We start from the raw sequence: 19,967 nt of genomic DNA, 5'->3' as shown, positions 1-19,967 counted from the left end.
TAAACTCAAGACTAAGCAAACGAGCATGTTTACACTGAAAACTGCTCCCAGACAAAGAAGATTTTGTTATTGCTATGTATTCTTAACAGAAGAGAGAGGTGAGCTTCCAAAACATACGAAAGCAGCATGTGACTGTGGCTGAAAGGAGAAAAACCAGAGACTCCCTGCTGACTTTGCACTTGGCATATACCTCCCAGCATTGACCTCATGTCTCAGGACTTCCAGGAAGCCTCCCGGGCTCTGAAATTTAGTTCCCCAAGCTGCAGCCTTCCTTCCAAAAGCCAAATAAGGAGGCAGTCAGCTGCTGCCTTCGGTGGCATCTCACTGCCCCGTTGTGGCTGAGAGAAGCATTTCTCTTAGGCCTCTAAGCTGATGGCCTTAGAATCCTCTCTGGATGGCAGATTCTTTGATGCATTTGATAAGGAAGGCACATTGACTGGCTGACTGACAGGACCCTGATATCCCAAAAGCACAGTGGCAGAAAATGCCACTCAGTGCTTCACCTGGTGATGCACCTGAAGATTATTTAGGAGAGAGGGCCTCTCGTCCTAAAATCATAGGGAGTGCAACCTGGCACTGATTTTCCATTGACAGCAACTTCCAGAATTAGGGAATTAGAGTCTTCCCTCTGCCATCATCCCAGATTTCCCATAAACCATTCCATATGATTTTTTAACGGTTGGTGATGCAGTGGTTAGGTGCTCGGCTACTAACCGAAAAGTTGGTGATTCGAACCCACCAGCCGCTCCACGAGAGAAAGATGTGGCAGTCAGCTTCCGTAAAGTACAGCCTTAGAAACCCAATGGGCAGCTCTACTCTGTCCTATAGGTCGCTGTGAGTCAGAATCAACTAGATGGCAACAGGTTTTATGAGTTTTATTTACTAACAGAACTTTTAAAAGACCAGCGGCCACTCCTGAAAACTCCTATTTTAACATCCCCTACTTTGCATTGTCTTGGTAAAAACATGTTTGAAAAAAATATTATTTCTGTTAATAAACTCTTCCTCTTCTGTTTCTTTTCTTTTTTCTTCCTTGCCTCTGATAGATGAGTGTCATGCTTAAAAAGGTACCAAGTATTTTGTTTTTCAATTCACCGGCTAATATTTATTAGGCTTTTATAATGCTTTTGTCACCTACTGGCTTGTGGAGTCGCTATGAGTCGAAATCGACTTGATGGCAGTGCATTGCATTGTTTCGTTGGCTTGTGGAAGCTGCCAAACCTGATGTATGTGTGACCCCTTGGCATTGAACCATGGAAGTTGTCTGCAGTGCCATGAGAATGTCAAGCTTTGTTTTTTATTGTTGTAAAAATATACATAACACAACATTTGCCAATTTGTTTCTCACATGTACAAGTTAGTGACATCAATTACTTTAATCATATTGTGTGACCATTACCAACATTCGTTGCCAAATTTTCATCAGGAAATTTCAACAGAAACTCAATGCTTCCCAAACAATGACTCTTCTGTCCCCTTCTCTTCTGCCCCTGGTAACCACTAATAAGTGGATTTAGCTTTGAATCTAAGAAAACTTAGGTCCGGATGTCACTTGCATACTGGGAGTTACCTCCACTGTCTCCAGGCCCATGAATCCATGAACTTTCTTACAGAGACAGTGTAGCTGTGAAAATTATATCTGGTCAGCGAAGCTGTCAGAGTGTGGATATTCAAAGGTGGAATAAGCCCATCCAATTTTCTGTAATTTTTTACATTAACCTAGAGGTCAAAGGATTGAGCCAATTAAGAATCTTCTAAACTCAGCTCTGTATCAAACTGTGAATTTGTCAGTTTCACGTTAACTTCTTTCATAATAAATGAGCTAAATTCTTTTAGTACTTAGCTCAACATAACATACTATTCCTGAAATTACATTTTCACTCTATTAAATGGCATCCTGGTAGTCTGAACAAGTACTTGTAGCTACCCAAATGAGTATTTGGCTGCCAACCAAAAGGTTGGCAGTTCAAATCCACCAGCCACTTCTTGGAAACCCTATGTCCTGTACTCTACTCTGTCCTGTAGGGTCACTAGGAGTCGGAACCGACTCAACGGCAATAGGCTTTTTATTACATGCTTATCATAAGCATGCCAGGTGCAGGGAGGAACACAAAAGTATTCCAACACGAGCCCTGCCCTCAAGAAGCGCTAATTATAGAGAGCTAACACATACAGAACAGAACATCCAGGTCCAAGTGGTGGAAAAAAATTTAGAGATGTCTTTTTCAGCTTGGAAGGCCAACAGTTAGTACTGATTGGAGATTTATGCTGTTCTTTCTGGACAGTGCCCTTAGATGCCACTCCTAAGTGCTCCTATAGCAGCCTGTGTGTATCCCCGTAGGCTTGCTGGTCTAGTATTTTAAGTGTTCTATTGCTTATTAATGTCCCCCTTTTTACTAGAAGCTCCTAGAGGAATTGCTTCCTACTCATTCATCTCATCCAGAGTGCCTAGAGCCTCCTAGGTTCTCAGCAAACATTTTTCAAATAACTGAGTGAGTCAATTAATGAATTTAAAGGGAATGAGATGAATTCAACTGGGCTTTTTTTTTTTTCTTTTCTTTTAATGCCACCCTTATTTCAGAAGTCTCTATCTGTCTGAAATTATACTTGTTTTTAGCTTGGCAATTCTACCATCAGAGTCTGTGACACACCCATACCACCTTTTACACTGATTTATTTATTCCTCATAATACCCATTGGGTAGCTACTGTGTCTTTGCACTATGATGAGTAGGGGGTTATGATGATGATAATTATGATGACAGGAAGACAACCCACAAGAATATATAGGGAGCTTCTAAAGATGCCTCCATCTGACCCACCCTGTGCAACCACCACGCCAACTTCTCAAGGTATAGCAGTCAAATAAGAAACAGGAACCACAGTCCGGCCCCAATATAGAGAGAAGTCAAGAACAATTAGGACAGATTAGATTTGACTTGAGGTCATAAAAAAGTCATGGGATATTTCAATTCAGTCATTCAACCACTCAATAATATTTTATGTGTCAGGTAGTATTCTTGGTACTGGAGGTAAAAAATCTATCTCAAAACAAAACCCCTGACTTGAGGGACCTACTGTATGGGAGAGACAGGGTAAACAAACATATCAAATGTCAGCACTCCTTAAGCGCTAAAGAGAAAAACAAAGCAGGCTATGAGGGGATGGTTGGATGTATGTCCCTCCTTAAAAAATTAAAAAAAAAAATTTTTTCAAGTACAGCCTATAATCTAAATTCTATTAACCATGAACTTTTCTCATGAATTTTTGTCTGAGTTTGTCTTGAAACTGAAGTGCAAGCAAATACACATACATCTTTAGACTAAACAACAAAAATCTCGTAAAAACATTAAAGCCTTGTCAACGTATTAAAATATCTGCATTATTATTATTGCTATTTTCTAACAACAGCTTTGAGAAAAAAAATAACTACAGCATGTGTCGAAAGGTAACTGAAATTTGTTCTGTTCCATGTGCTTTGAGCTACTTAAAAAACCTGGGAATTGATACCTCACCTTGGATCAGAGAACCATTTAAAATGAGTATTATACACTGGAAGGTTTTAGTCCTGCTTTCTATTTCCTTGAGATCCATTACTATTATTTATTACACGGCTTATAAGTTTGAAACTTTTTAGCATATTCATATGTATCTGTAAATCTGCCATCCAATTAACATGAGCTGCTTTAGTTTTACATTTGAGGTGTCACATTTCTGAGCCCCCAAGAAAACCAACATTAAAATATACATAATACTGTATTGCTTGGTCTCATCAATCAGACTTTGAGCATCATGGCTTAATTTTTACAGGTTGTTTTATTAATCTAGTAGTTTCCATATTGCTACTTGCCTATGTACTATTTTCTTTGAATCCTTTTGGATATATTTCAAGTATTTAAGGAATCAGCCTACCTTTTAAATTATAAACATAATTATATGGCTGCAGGGGCATGAGGACATGATGGTTTTGTAAGGGGTCTTTTACTCACACTTCCTGGACTACATGTTTAAACCATGTCAAATCTGAATACGTTTTATTGTGTCCCTTGTACTTGTAACCGTATATAAACTCCATGGTGTCTTTCTTTTTGAAGTTTGATTCTCAGGAAGATGAGAAATTGCTCCAAGCAACAGAGAAGTTTCAAGCTGAATGTGCCTTAAAGTTTCCAAATCGTCAATGTCTTACAACTGTAATTGACATAAGCGGAAAAACCGTTTTTATTACACGTTATCTCAAGCCTTTAAACCCGCCTCAGGAACTCCTCAACGTCTACCCCAGTAATTCCCAGGCAACTGCAGTAAGTATTTCAGGGTCAATCAGTGCTCTTGCTGAGTGTTTTAAAATTTCAATATATTGCCATTTTAGTTACCACATATCACAGTACCTAAAACATTAACTATATCAGAATCATCAATGATTAAATCACCAACCATTTGCTATCAAGTAAATTCCAACTCATGTTGACCCCGTGAGTCAGAGCAGAACTGTGCTCCATAGGTTTTTCAATGGAAGTCAATTGCCAGGCCTTTCTGCTGAGGGGCCTTTGGGTGGACTCAAACCACTCAAGGACCACTCAGTGATTAAAATAATTGTTAAAACTTTTTAATACCATGAGGCTTGCTTCCTTTAGAAAATTCTGAAGTTACCAGGGATGATTAAAAAACCTGCTGTCGTCGAGTCAATTCCAACTCCTAGCGACCCTACACGACTGAATAGAAGTGCCCTATAAGGTTTCCAGGGCTGTAATTCTTTACAGAAGCAGACTGCCACATCATTCTTCCTTGGAGTGGCTGCTGGGTTTGAACTGCCAACCTTTCAGTTAGCAGCTGAGTGCTTAACCACTGCGCCACCAGGGCTCTGCCAGGGATGAAAATAACCCTTAATTTATTCTTTCAACAAACAATTATTGGATGCTTACTGTGTGCCTGCCATTATACTGGCTGCAGGGAAATTAACCTTTGTAAGATGCTTTACAAATGCCTTACATAAACGTACTTCTATTACATATATCAACAACTACTAGGATTTGAAGTCAGGCCTCTGACTTCAGAACTCTTGTACTTTCTACTATATCAAAATAACTATTCAGTATTCTGCTTAATGCTGTAAACATCAATGGATTCAAATTAAGCAAAAATTATTGCAAAAACATAAATATTTACAACATTTAGGCCATCACCACAAAGCACATCCAAACTGCATTATTCTCTGGCTTCAAAGCACCATACCACGTCACAAATGTCATGTGAACCAGAAGCCATATGTTAAGCAGGTTATATGTAAGTGAATATCTTAACCCATAACTGGTTTTGGAGAACGGATAGTATAAGGAGTAATTGTTGCTAATAAGTCATTAGTGTTTCCCCCACCTGTCTGTCAGTTTGTCATACTCTGTTGGCTTGCATGTTGCTATAATGCTGGAAGCTATGTCACTGATATTTCAAGTACCAGCACAGCCACCCATGGGTGGACAAGTTTCGGCAGAGCTTCCAGATTAAGACAGACTAAAAAGAATGGCCTAGCAATCTACTTCCAAAAATTAGCCAGTGAAAAACTTATGATCTAACAACAAAAGCACAAGCAGCAAAAGAAAAAAATAGATAATTGGGACCTCATAAAAATTAAACACTTTTGTTCATCAACAAAGTGAAAAGACAACGTACAGATTAGGAAAAAAATTTGGGGAACCATACAGCCAATAAGTGTTTAATATCCAAAATATATATACAAAAAAAAAAAATTCTATAACAGCAAAACAACAAATAATGCAGTCAAAAAATGGGCAAAGAACTTGAACAGATATTTCACCAAACAAAATACTCAAATGCAACAAGCGCATGAAATGATGTTCAAAGTCATTAGCCATTAAAAAAATAAACACACACACCAGTTGCTGTCAAGTTGATTCCAACTCATAGCGACCCTAGAGAGATTCAGATCAAAACTACAATGAAATACCACCTCAAACCTATTAAAATGGCAATGAACAACAATAACAAAAGAAAAAACACAGACGTTGGTGAGGTTTTGGAGAAACCAGAACGCTCATCTAGTGCTGATGGGAATGTAAAACGGTACAGACGCTGTGGAAAACAGTATGGCAGTTCCTCAAAGTGTTCAATATAGAACTACCATATGACCTAGTAATCCCAATCCTAGGTATATATACACCCAGGAGAAGTGAAGGCTAGAACGCAAACAGAAACCTGTATGCCAGTGTTCACTGAGGCATGCTTTACAATAGCCAAAAGATGCAAACAACAAAAATGTCCATGAAGAGATCAATAAAACCCAAAACCAAACCCATTGCCATCGAGTCGATTCCGACTCATAGTGACCCTATAGGACAGAGTAGAACTGCCCCATAGAGTTTCCAAGGAGCGCCTGTCAGATTTGAACTGCCGACCTTTAGGTTGGCAGCCATAGCACTTAACCACTATGCCACCAGGGTTGCTGAAGAGATGAATAAACAAAATATGGTATATACACACAATGGAACACTACTCAGCTATAAAGAGAAATGAAGTCCTGATACATGCCACTACATGGATGAATCCTGAAAACATCATGTTGAGCAAAATAAGTTAATCACAAAGGACAAAAATTGAATGACATAAACAAATATATAGAAACTAAAGATTATTAGTGGTTACCAGGAGTGACAGAGAGGCAGAAAGGGGAAATTTTTGCTTAAGTGGCATTGAGTTTACTTTAATGGTGGTGGAATAATAAGGAAAATGACAGTGAGAATGGTTGCATAGCTTGAAGAATGTAATCAATGTCGCTGTATTGTATACGTAGAAACTGTTGAGATGACATGTGTATTTTCATATTTATGTATATTTTCACCACAATTAAATTCTTATGAATCAGAACAGGACATTGTCTGACACACTTGCTTTGGACACACCATCAGAAGGGATCAATTGCTGGATGAAGCAGAGGGTCAGTGAGGGCAAGGAAGACCCTTGGTGAGATGGATTGGCACAATAGCCACAGCAGTGGACATGAACATGCCTGCTCTCATGAGGATGACCCAGGACTGGGCAACATTTCATTCCATTGTACGTAAGGTCACCATAGGTGGGTGTCCACTCAACAGCAATTACCTATCTATAAATTAATAACAAAATGTAGAAAATACTTAAATAGAAATTCACAATAGTGGCAACATGAAAGGTCAATAAACTATGAAAAGATGTTCAACTTTCTTAGGAATTACAGAAATATGAGTTATAGCCACAATAATGGCCCAGATCTTCTATTCTAAATACTATTCCCAATACTATTCCCCAGGGCTCCTCAGAGGAATAGCTACTTTCAGGGCTGGGCTAGGGAAAGCATAAGATCATCCCAGAATGTCTTGCAATTCCAGAAAGTAAAGAAGTGCAAAACAAAGCTATGAGGACACTTCAAAAGGACACAGGAACCAATTTGAAAGGGCTTTCACAGGCCAAATCTGAGATATTATGGAAATCAAAAGAAATAGTGGAAGTAATAGATTATAATCAATTATATATAATAAGAATTGATGAGCTCATAGAGAAAGGAAAACTCACAGTAGAATGCCAACTAATGAATGTATAAGGAATACTTGAGTTAGAAAACAACTATTTTATAATAATCATAGTAATAACTGATTCAGGTAAAGATCATCACTAGATGCCAAATCTAGAGGGTAAAAGTTTGAAGAACTACAGAATATTTATATAGTCTCAAATTTATCCCCCCAAGGGTTTCTTAATAATTACAGTGGGGAAAGAAATGGTAACTTTATAGTAGAGAAATTGGTTGGACACCATCCTGACCAAGTGTTCAAAGTTAACATCCCCAATTACAGACACAGTACTTACCAAGCCATAGTATTTTCAGTCGCCTCATATGCATGCAAAAGCTGGACAATGAACAAGGAAGACTGAAGAAGGATTGATGCTTTTGAATGATGCTGGTGAAGAATATTGAATATACCATGGACTGCCAGAAGAACAAACAAACCTGTCTTAGTAGTACAGCCAGAATGCTCCTTAGAAGCAAGGATGGCGAGACTTTGTCTTGCTTACTTTGGACATGTTATCAGGAGGGACCAGTCCCTGGAGAAGGACATCATGCTTGGTAAAGTAGAGGGTCAGCAAAAAAAGAGTTAAGACCTTCAGTGAGACGATTGATACAGTGGCTGCAACAATGGGCTCAAACATAGCAACGATTGTGAGAACTGTGCAGAACTGTTGTACACAGGGTCACTGTGTGTCAGAACCGACTCGATGGCACCTAACAACAACAACATCACTTACACGTATCCCTGCAAAAAATGTATGGCTTACATCTAGTCATACAGAAACCTCAGACAATTCCAAGTTAAAGACCATTCTACAAAACTGGCCTCTACTTTCAAGCATGTTCAGTGTCATATTAGACAATGAAAGGCTGAAGAAGAGTTGAAGATTAACGGTAACTGTCATGGTTTGAATTGTGTCCCTTAAAAATATCTGTCAGTTTGGCTACACCTGATTCCCAGTATTGTGATTGTCCAGCATTTTGTCACCTGATGCGATTTTCCTATGTGCTGTAAATCCTGCCTCTATGATGTTAATAAGGTGGGATTAATTTTTTTTATGTTAATAAGGCGGGACTCAACCTACAAGATTAGGTTGTGTCTTAAATCAATCTCTTTTGAGACATAAAAGAAACAAAAAAGAGAGACAAGGGTACCTCATACCATCAAGAGAGTAGTGCCAGGGGAAAAGCGTGTCCTTTGCACTTGGGGCCCCTGCGCTGAGAAGCTCCTAGTCCAGGGGAAGATTGATGACAAAGACCTTCCTCCAGAGCCGACAGAGAGAGAACTTCCCCTGGAGCTGACACCCTGAATTTGGACTTCTAGCCTACTCGACTGTGAGAGATAAACTTCTGTTTTTTGAAGCCGTCCACTTGTGGTATTTCTGTTATAGCAGCACTATATAACTAAGACAGTGACTAAAGAGACATAACAATTAAATCCAATATATTTGATTTGTTCTTGAATTAAGGGGGGAAATTTGCCATAAAGGACATTTTGGGAGAGTGTCAAAATTTTAATATGGATTATATGTTAGATAGGAGTCTCTGGATGGTGCAAATGGTTAATTTGCTTGGCTGCTAACCCGAAAAATCAGAGGTTCAAGTCCAACAAAAGGCACCTTAGAAGAAAGGCCTAGCAATCTATTTCCGAAAAATCATCCATTGAGAACCCCATGGAGCACAGTCCTACTCTGACACAAATAGGGTCGCCATGAGTTGGAATTGAATTGACAGCAACTGATTTATACGTTAGAGATAGTATCCTAGCATTGTTAATATTTGGTAATATACTATGGTTATGGAATACAATGTCTTTGTTCTAAGAAAACAGACATCGAATTATTTAAGGGTGATAGGGCATGCTGTCTCAAATGGTTCAGGAAAATATATTTTAAAATATAACAAAAGGGAGTGATAAAGTAAATATGGCAACATGTTAACAATTGGTGAATTTTGATGGGAGTATGTGCAAGTCATTTGTACTATTTATGCAACTAGTATACAAGTTTGAAATTATATCAAATAAAACAGTTTTTTAAAAACAAGCAATGAGATGAACTTCACACACACCAAATTGCCAAAAATTAAAGTCTAAAAAAAAGAAAAAAATCAGCATTGGTAAGAACATGGTACAGTAAGAACTCTCATATGCTACTGGTAGGAATTGTATAATCACTTTGGAAAACAATCTGATAGTCAAGTAGAAAGGAGCCCTGGTGGCACAACAGTTAAGCATTCAGCTACTAACCAAAAGGTTGGCAGTTCGAATCCATTCAGCAGCTCCAAAGGAGAAAGACCTGGTGATCTGTTTCTGTAAAGATTACAGCCAAGAAGACTCTACGGGGGCCGTTCTCCTCTGTCACATGCGGTTGCTATGAGTCAGAAATCAACTTGACGGCAACAAACAAAAACAACAGCAAAGTAAGGGTGCACATATCCTATGACCCAGCAAATCCTTTCCAGGTGTGTATCCTAGACTAGAAAAAAACTCAATGTTCATATCAGTATAGGGGAAAAAATGGAAATAAAACAAATATAATCTACATAAAATGAAGAATTGTACACATTCATATACAATTACCGTATTTTGCACGCAAATAACCCACACCTTCTGTTTGTTTGCCAAGGTCACTCTCCTGCTGTGAGGTATTTTTGTAAGCAGTGCAATGCCGATTTTTTTACATGTTGCTGTAAAAAAAAATTAGCATAGTACGCTTACAAAAATACCTTGGGGGGTAGCCTGTGGCTGGCAAACAAATGCATATATCTAAAAGGCTGTGCACATACACAAAAACCAAACACAAAACCCATTGCTATTGAATGGATTCTGACTCACAACAACCCTACAGGTTAGAGTAGAACTGCCCCATATGGTTTCCAAGGCTGTAATCTTTGTGGAAGCAGACCGCTACATCTTTCTTCTGCGGAGCAGCTGGTGAGTTCTAGCTGCCTACCTTTCGTTAGCAGCTGAGCACTTAACCATTGCGCTACCAGGGCTCCTTATGCACATACACAAGCCCATCCATGTGCCCAGGAATGACCTGGGAAAGGAAAAGGCACCAACCAGTCACCTCTGGAGTCTCTATGGGTCGGAATTGACTCGAGGGCACCTAACAACACCACGTCAATAATTACGTTAAGTGTAAATGAGCTAAATATTGCGATTAACAGACAATTATCAGACTGGATTAAAAAAAGAAAAATATCTGCTGCTTATAAGAAACATATGTGAAGATATAGTAGAGCTGAAAGTAAAAGGCTAGAAAAAGATATACCATATAAACATGAAGCAAAAGAAAGCTGGGGTAGATTTTCTAACATCAAACAGAGTATATCTTAAGGCAAGAAGCATTATGAGAGATAGAGAGGTTTCATAATGATGAAAAGGTCAATTTACCAGGAAAATAAGACCATTACAAATTTGTATCCACCTTAATAACATAGCCTCAAAAGATATGAAGCAAAAGTAAAAGGAAAAATAGACAAATTCACAAAAGGCTTGTTTCAATACACTCTCTCAATAGTTAAAAGAACAAGCAGACAAAATAAAATCAGGAAGGAAAAGGTGATTTGAACAATACCATTAACAAACCCCATCTACTTGACATATATAGAAGACTGTACCAAACAACTGGAGAATACACATTCTTTTTAAGTGTACATGAAATATTTACCAAAAGAAAAAATAGACTGTAGGCTGGGCCATAAATCAATTCTCAACAAATTTCAAATTACCAAAATCATGAGTATTTTATCTGACCACAATAGAGTCAAGCTAGAAATCAGTAACCAAAGAAAACTAGAAAATCCACACAACTATAGAAATTCAATTGTATATTTCTAGATAAGCTATCAGTCAATGAAAAAATTACAATATAAATTTAAAATACTTTAAACTCAATGATAATGAAAACAATATATCAAAACATGAGAAATGCAGCTATCCATAAAAGGAAATTATAGCCTTGGAATCACATATTAAAATAGAAGAATGACTATAAATCTGTGATCTAAAGGAACCACTCAAGAAGGTAGAAAATTAAACAAAAGTAAAAGGAAAAAATAATAAAAAGCAAAAATGAATGATACAGAAAGACATGCATAGAACCATAAAGCCAACAGCTAATTCTCTGAAATGGCTAATAAAATTTACACCCTTGATAAAGAAAAAAAGATAGAAAACACAAATTACATATAAAAAAAGAGAACATTATTACAGACCCTAAGAAGATATGTTAAACAACTTTTATGCCAATAAATCTGAAATTTTAGGTTAAAATTTAAAAATTCTCAGGATGCCACCCCAAATTTTATACAACAAAGATATGAAAATATAAATTCATGTAGAAAATATCAATAGTCCTAAGTCGATTAAATAAATTGAATCTGTAATTTAAAATTTTCCCCACAAACAAAACTCTAGGTTCAAACAGGAGAAGCCTTCCAAACGTTTAAAGAAGAAACGAAATCAGTCCTCACCAATTATTACAGAGAATAGGAAAAGAAGAAACACTTCCGTAGTCCTTTTACAAGGGTGCATAAACACGGTATCAACACTTGACGAGGTTAAGAAAGAATTAAGAAAGATTTCACCTGTTCGCTGTTTGAGTTTTGCATCTGACTTTTGAATCTATTACAGGTTCCTGGTTTTTTTGTTTTTGTTGTGCAGATGTTTTATAAAGTCACAATTACTCTTTTTCTTGATAGCATCTAGATTTTGTGCTTGGTTTCTTACTTCAAAAGGCTTTCCCCACTCTCAAATTTTAAGATAAACTCTCCTGTTATTTCTTCAGAGAGGTGGCATGGTTAAGTACACAGACTCGAGAGCTGTCATTTTCCAGGTGTGATCTCCCATTGACTAGCTATATCCTGAGGCAGGTTATTAAGCCACTCGCTTTAGTTTCTTCATTTGGAAAACGTGGATAATCACAATGACCTTCCTCATGGGATTGTTTGGTGAGAATTAGTGAGTTCACATTAGCCTAACACTTAGTATTAGTTTACTTTCGTACACATGAATGTTTATGATATATTTATTCTGTTGCAAGAAATGATGTGTGGGGAACAGCTTCCTCTTTGGTTAGAAATCATTTTTGTAAAAGTTAATTTTGCTTATACAGGAACTGGTGGCTCGGTATGTGTCTTTGATTCCCTTCTTGCCTGACACTGTTTCATTTGCTGGTATCTGTGACCTGTGGAGCACGTCTGATGTAAGTGGTTCTTCACTCTTCCTCACAGATTGATTAGCTTGAGTTGACTTAATTGAATATTTGCTCAATGGCTTGCATAATTTTAAATTGCAGTATTCATAAAAATCTACTTAGTCACTGTTTAGCAGGATGAGCATAATTCTGAGGTATTTTTCTCTTCCTGGCTTAATTCTTCCAAAGTTCAGACATTTAAAAAAAAAAAGAAATTATCCACACAAAGAATAAAAAATAACACTTCAGATGTCTTAACGCTGATTTAGCCTCCAAGTAATGCCTTAACGATATCCCACTTTATGAAAGGATTCATTTTTTCTCAACTGGTAATATTACATGGGTAGTTTTCTTTTTAAAAAAATCAAAATTACATTGCGTATTATATTTGGAAATTATATAGTCCTTAATTTATGGGCTCCATAAGGCATGCCATTTATTCACTCAGTATGTACAGTAAAACCTGCGAAAGCCAGAACCTGTGTAAGGTGGAAACCTGTCAGAGAAGAAAACTCAAGTATTTTTCACTGAAACGAGAGTTAAGAAAAGTGGTTAAAACTGCACCCCGTCAAAGGCAGAAAACTTTTGAGACCCAGAAGAACAAGGCAATCCCATCAAGTTCCAACTCTCACAGGTTTCACTGTATTTCTTAGTCAACTAGGTCATACTAGCTAGGTGGAAAATTCTTAGTACTTAAGCAGAAGGACCAACTTCTGGCTGTAAGCAAAGTAAACATGGTCTCTGCCTTCATGATATTTACAATATAAGTGTGCAACATAAACTTAGGCAGTGTGTAACAAACATATATTATCACAGGTATCAGTGGCGTCACTAAGGAGGTAACACTGAAATGACTGTCTATGAAATATCCCTGAAGTTAGTTATAACAACAAAAACACTTCTCATAAGCCCAGCTTACATGTATCAATACACCTGCAAGGATAAAAATCTATGCTAACTTTTTGAACCTTCTAATGCACTCCGGTCAGAGCTGTCCTGATTACCCGATTACAATGATGCTTCGAATCACATCGTTTCGTCTGCACGTGCTACAAACACACACTGCTTTTGTTGCTGCCAGTGTTCATATAGTCACTGATTTTCTGGTATTTTAGGTAGAATATTGTAGTAACTAGTATTTATGAACCTATATCAATAACTTTTTTGAGAATGAAGAAGTAATTAAGAGAAAAGAAGGAGTGCTATATGGGAGTTACGATTTATAAGTAACATTAATACAAAAATTATTAATAAGGATTCTGTGTCTTGTATGGGAGGAGGTCCATGATGGGAAGGAGACACCATGAGTCACTGCGCCAGATGACACCAACACTAGTGACGCCACTGACAGCTATTCAATTTGCTGCTAGATTTCATGTTGAAGGCTGTTTGCATAAAGTCTAATTGTGTGTATACAACTCCCTTTGAAGCACAGTCCTAAACTGAAGAAATTTAAGCATACTTTAAATTTTTTGTTCCCTGATGTATTTTAGAATCATAAATACTGATATTGTAGAAATAAAATTTCTACAACCTGGAGCCATCTATAAAAGGTATACCAGGTACAGAGTAGTTCGTGTGCTCTAGAGCCAGACTAGCTTTATCACTTCCTCAGCGTTACCTCACCTATCTGGTCTACACTTCCTCATCTGTAAAATGGGAACACACCTTTTACAGACAAGGAAGTACCTCCCTCAAAGGGTAGTCCTAGGATTAAATGAGTTAATGCATTTGCACTAAAATCAAGTTTAACACATAGCGAGCTGCCATATATACATTCAAAAGGAAAAGTAAAACTTTGAAATTTGTCTCCCCACCCTACCCCAATTGTGGTGATTACTGATTTTGGAAATCCATGCCATCAGTATCAGAGAAAACACCTTGTCCACTAAAAGCAGTTGGTTTGGTTGTTTTATTATTATCATGAATTGTCAATATAGTATCAAAATTTGGGGAAAGATTTGAAAAATAGGTCTCCTACTTTAGGACACTACTCCTAACCATGACTTGTTAAAATCCTGTACAGCCAATCTAGAACGAAGCTGTCAGTCATTCTAACACAATTGTTTTCTTCTTGTTAGCAATTTCTTGATCTCCTGGCAGGGGACGAAGAAGAGCATGCAGTACTGCTGTGTAACTATTTTCTGTTCCTGGGTAAAAAGGCCTGGCTCATGATGGGCAATGCTATTCCTGAGGTAAGACCACATAGGCTGGCTTTGACAGGAGTGCAGCTGTCTAACCTGGTTGTGTTATGTTGCAGGTCACAGGCAGGACTTACTTTCAAAATGGTCCTTTATGTTGCTAGAAAAGTGGCCTAGAGATGCCATAATAGGTGGAGAGAACTGCCGGTAATGAGACCTGAAATGGTTTGCAGTGGAACGTGGGGCCCTACCCAACACCTCATACAGCGCTTCAGATTGTTGGCAAAGCTGAACCCTTTTGTCACCCATAGCTCCTACCTAGCTCTGTCCTTTCAGTATGAGCCTCCTCCTTCCCATGTTACTAAGAATTCTGATACCCTTAGTGATTTAATGTTATTTGGCGAAAAGAGTGAGGGGATCTAAAGATATATGATAAGGCTAGAGATCCTGCTACTTTCATGCCAATTGCATCTAGAGACATCTGCCATTAACCTGGCAGGGCAAAGGGGTACAAGCCAGATAACCACAGGAGGAAGGGAAAGAATGTCTGCAGCTATATTTTGATATTATCATTGTTATTTTTACTGGATTGGAGACTTAGTGACAATTAGACCTTGTGCGTCTAGCTCACTTCAAATATTCCTAAATTTTCAGCATGCTGGGCAGTACAGGTTTAGAAAATTGGCATTGATTGGAACAGTTTATCCAATGGGTGTTTCAAAAAGAGGCCACGAAGCTCTACGCATCCTTGGGTATTAGACAGCATGCGCTGCTGCTAGGCAGATAATAAAGATGAAACTGTGTCCGTATGCTAATTTCTTCTCCATCATCATCTTCCAGATAGCCTGGTACAGGGGAAAGATTACTGGGCTAGGAAGCGTCGCAAGGCCTAGGTTCAGGGCTGTGTACCCCACTACTCATTAGCTGTGTGATCCTGAACAAGTCATTTCACAACTCTGAGCTTTATAAGATAACTGGGATGACCATTCTTGTCCTGCCTTCCATGGAAAGCTGTTGTAAGCATCAAGCAAAATTATACCTGAGCAACAAATGAACCGCTCATTGTAAAAAATGAATCCAACAATATCTAAGTATTCCAAGTCAAAAGTTAAAGCCCCTGTTCAGGCCCTAACCCCCATCCCACTCCCCTCCTTAGGTGTAGTCACTGTTAACAGTTTGGTATGTACCCTTTCAGATCTTCTTCCGTGCATTTTTTTTTTTTTTAATGCAGACATAATCAGCCTTTCAAATACTTAAATGGCAATACTACCGATTCCAAAAAGAAAATGCCAGTGACTGCTTATTTCCCTTGCTAATAGTTCTTCAGCCTACCTTAAATCAGATTGGTCGGGTAACATGACTACTGTCCTTATTTGGTCAGTACATTGTACTGGTATCAGAGGCAACAATTATGCAACAATAAACGTTTTTATCGCATTTCTTAAATCCAGTGTAACTTACACCTTCATTGCATTATTAGTTGGGAAGTGTTTCTAATGACTCTTTTCCTTAGGGTCCAACTGCCTACGTGTTAACATGGGAGCAAAGTCATTACTTAATATGGAATCCCTGCAGTGGACATTTTTATGGACAATTCGATACATTCTGTCCCTTAAAAAGTGTGGGCTGTTTAATAGGACCTGATAATGTAAGTATTTCAATTTCCTCTTACTGATGGTTGACTGTTTTTTGTTTTTTTTTAAATTGACCTATGATTTAAATAATACCTTTTCTAAAGTATTGTTGTTATTTTTACCGGATCCCAGTAAAATGAAATCCTTGACAACTTCAATCTTTTCTCCATTTATCATGATATTGCTTATTGGTCCAGTTGTGAGGATTTTTGTTTTCTTTATGTTGAGGTGTAATCCATACAGAAGGCTCTGGTCTTTGATCTTCATTAGTAAGTGCTTCAAATCCTCCTCTTCATTTTCAGCAAGTAAGGCTGCTGAAACACAGGTTGTTAATGAGTCTTCTTCCTCCAGTCCTGCCATGTTCTTCTTCATATAGTCCAGCTTCTCGGATTATTTGCTCAGCATATGAATTGAATAGGTCTGGTGAAAGGATACAGCCCTGACAACACACCTTTCCTGACTTTAAACCATATAGTATACCCTTTTTCTGCTGGAACAACTACGTCTTGATTCATGTACAGATTCCTCATCAGCACAATCAAGTGTTCAGGAATTCCCATTCTTTGCAATGTTATCCATAATTTGTTATGATCCACACAATCGAATGCCTTTGCATAGTCAATAAAACACAGGTAAACACCTTTCTGGTATTCTCTGCTTTTAGCCAGGATCCTTCTGACATCAGCAATGATATCCCTCTTTCCATGTCCTCTTCCAAATCCGGCTTGAATTTCTGGCAGTTCCCTATTGATGTACTGCTGCAGCTGCTTTTGAATGATCTTCAGCAAAATTTTGCTTGTGTGCGATATTAATGATATTGTTCAATAATTTCTGGATTTGGTTGGATCACCTTTTTTGGGAATAGGCATAAATACGGATCTCTTCCAGTTGGTTGGCCAAGTAGCTATCTTCCAAATTTCTTGGCGTAGATGAGTGAGTACTTCCAGTGCTACATCCGTTTGTTGAAACATCTCAATTGATATTCCATCAATTCCTGGAGCCTTGTTTTTCGCCAATGCCTTCAGTGCAGCTTGGACTTCTTCCTTCAATACGATCAGTTCCTGATCATATATCACCTCCTGAAATGATTGAACGTCAGTCAACCAATTCTTTTTGGCATAGTGACTCTGTGTATTCCTCCCATCTTCTTTTGATGCTTTCTGCATCGTTTAATATTTTCCCTGTAGAATCCTTCAGTATTGCAACTCGAGGCTTCAATTTTTTCTTCAGTTCTTTCGGTTTGAGAAATGCTGAGTATGTTCTTCCCTTTTGGTTTTCCATCTCCAGATCTTTGCACATGTCATAATACTTTACTTTGTCTTCTCAAACCACCCTTTGAAACCTTCTGTTCATCTCTTTTACTTCATCCTGATTTCCTTTTGCATTAGCTACTCGACTTTCGAGAGCAAGTTTCAGAGTCTCTTCTGATATCCATTTAGGTCTTTTCTTTCTCTCCTGTCTTTTTAATGACCTCTTGCTTTCTTCATGTATGATGTCCTCAATGTCATTCCACAACTCGTCTGGTCTTCTGTCATTAGTGTTCGACATGGCAAACCTGTTCTCAAGGTGGTCTCTAAATTCAGGTGGTAAATACTCAAGGTCGTACTTTGGCTCTTGTGAACTTGTTCTAATTTGCTTCAGTTTCATCTTAACTTGCACATGAGTAATTGATGGTCTGATCTGCAGTCGGCCCCGGCCTTGTTCTGACTGATGATATTGAGCTTTTCCATCATCTCTTTCCACAGAGGTAGTCTATTTGATTCTTGTGTATTCCATCTTGCGAGGTTCATGTGTATAGTTGCCGTTTATGTTACGTTGTCGTTTATGCCGTTATGAAAAAAGGTTTTTGCAATGAAGAAGTCGTTGGTCTTACAAAATTCAATCATGCAATCTCTGGCATCATTTCTATCACCAAGGTCATATTTTCTAACTACCGATCCTTCTTCGTTTACAACTTTTGCATTTCAATCACCAGTAATTACCTGTGCATCCTGATTGCATGTTCCATCAATTTCAGACTGCAGAAGTTGGTAGAAACGTTCAATTTCTTCATCTTTGGCCTTAGTGGTTGATGCCCAAATTTGAATAATAGTTGTATTAACTGGTCTTCCTTGTAGGTGTACAGATATTATCCTATCACTGACAGCCTTGTACTTCAGGACAGATCTTGAAATGTTCTTTTTGACAATGAATGTGACGCTATCCCTCTTCAAGATGTCATTCTTGGCATAGTAGACTATATGATTGTCCAATTCAAAATGGCCAAGACCAGTCCATTTCAGCTCACTAATGCCTAGGATATCGATCTTTATGCATTCCATTTCATTTTTGACAATTTCAAATTTTCCTAGATTCATACTTTGTACATTCCGGGTTCTGATTATTAGTGGATGTTTGCAGCTGTTTCTTCTCATTTTGAGTTGTGCTACATCAGCAAATGAAGGTCCTGAAAGCTTTACTCCATCTATGTCATTAAGGTTGACTCCGCTTTGAGGAGGCAGCTCTGCCCCAGTCGTCCTCTGAGCGCCTTCCAAGCTGTGGGGCCCATCTCCCAGCGCTGTGTCAGACAGTGCTCCGCTGCTAGTCACGAGGTTTTCACTGGCTAACTCTTTTCAGAGAGTAGACCACCGGCTCCTTCCTCCTGGTCTGTCTCAGTCTGGAAGCTCAGCTGAAACCTGTCCGCCATGGATGACCCTGCTGTATTTGAATGCCGGTGGCATAGCTTCCAGCATCACAGCAACACACAAGCCCCCACAATATGACAAACTGACAGACACATCATATATATGACAACTCTGCCTCACCAAAATGTCAAGGACAGTGGCAGAAGCTGTCCTAAATAAAGTTTTGGTCGGATTAGTCACTTGACCTGCAGAGAAGCAGAATGAAGTTAAAGAATATGACAGATTTAGAGGATCTGAGTTTGTGTCCTGGATCTGGCCTCAGTTTTCTCATCCAAAGTGGAGCTTAAGATGCCTAATTCATAGTGTTTTGAGAACTAAGTGAGGCAAATACATCACTTGAGTAGACAGGGGTTTTTGTTTTTTTTTCTTAAGAGAGATTTGCGGGTACCACATGACTTATAATCTCGGGTCATTCTGGTTGCACTCAGTTTCGGGAACTGTTTAATTTGTGAAGGCTACTATATATATATAAAAAAAAAAAAGTGGTTAAAAACATGAGTTATGGGGTCAGACTGCCTGGGTTTAAACCCTAACCTCATCATTTACTAGTTGTGTGAGCTTGGAAAGATTCTTAATCTTGCACACTTTCAGTTTCTTCACGGGTAAAACACAGGTAATAGCAGTCATTATAAAGTACTTGTGAGAAGTAAATGAGATAGTCAATGTAAAGCACCTGACACATAGTAACAACTCTTACTTGTCATCTGCCATAATTGTTTTTAAAATCACCATCAACCTTAGGGGTCTCTGAGC

The 19,967-nt window shown here is 38.2% G+C and overlaps 1 protein-coding gene across 7 annotated transcripts in view; it reads left to right on the top strand.

Moving 5' to 3' along the window:
* Positions 1-19,967, top strand: part of CC2D2A (coiled-coil and C2 domain containing 2A) — a 442,728-nt gene that overhangs the window by 411,772 nt on the left and 10,989 nt on the right. For all 7 annotated transcript variants that reach the window (XM_049886470.1, XM_049886471.1, XM_049886472.1 and 4 more), the window contains 4 exons: positions 4,094-4,297; positions 12,675-12,764; positions 14,837-14,950; positions 16,410-16,544. In XM_049886470.1, coding sequence (XP_049742427.1) covers positions 4,094-4,297; positions 12,675-12,764; positions 14,837-14,950; positions 16,410-16,544 — 543 coding nt within the window. The remainder of the gene's footprint in view (positions 1-4,093; positions 4,298-12,674; positions 12,765-14,836; positions 14,951-16,409; positions 16,545-19,967) is intronic.

Source organism: Elephas maximus, chromosome 5 (assembly GCF_024166365.1).
Source record: "Elephas maximus indicus isolate mEleMax1 chromosome 5, mEleMax1 primary haplotype, whole genome shotgun sequence".
Lineage (NCBI taxonomy): Eukaryota > Metazoa > Chordata > Mammalia > Proboscidea > Elephantidae > Elephas > Elephas maximus.
This window is presented reverse-complemented; position numbering and strand designations above follow the sequence as displayed.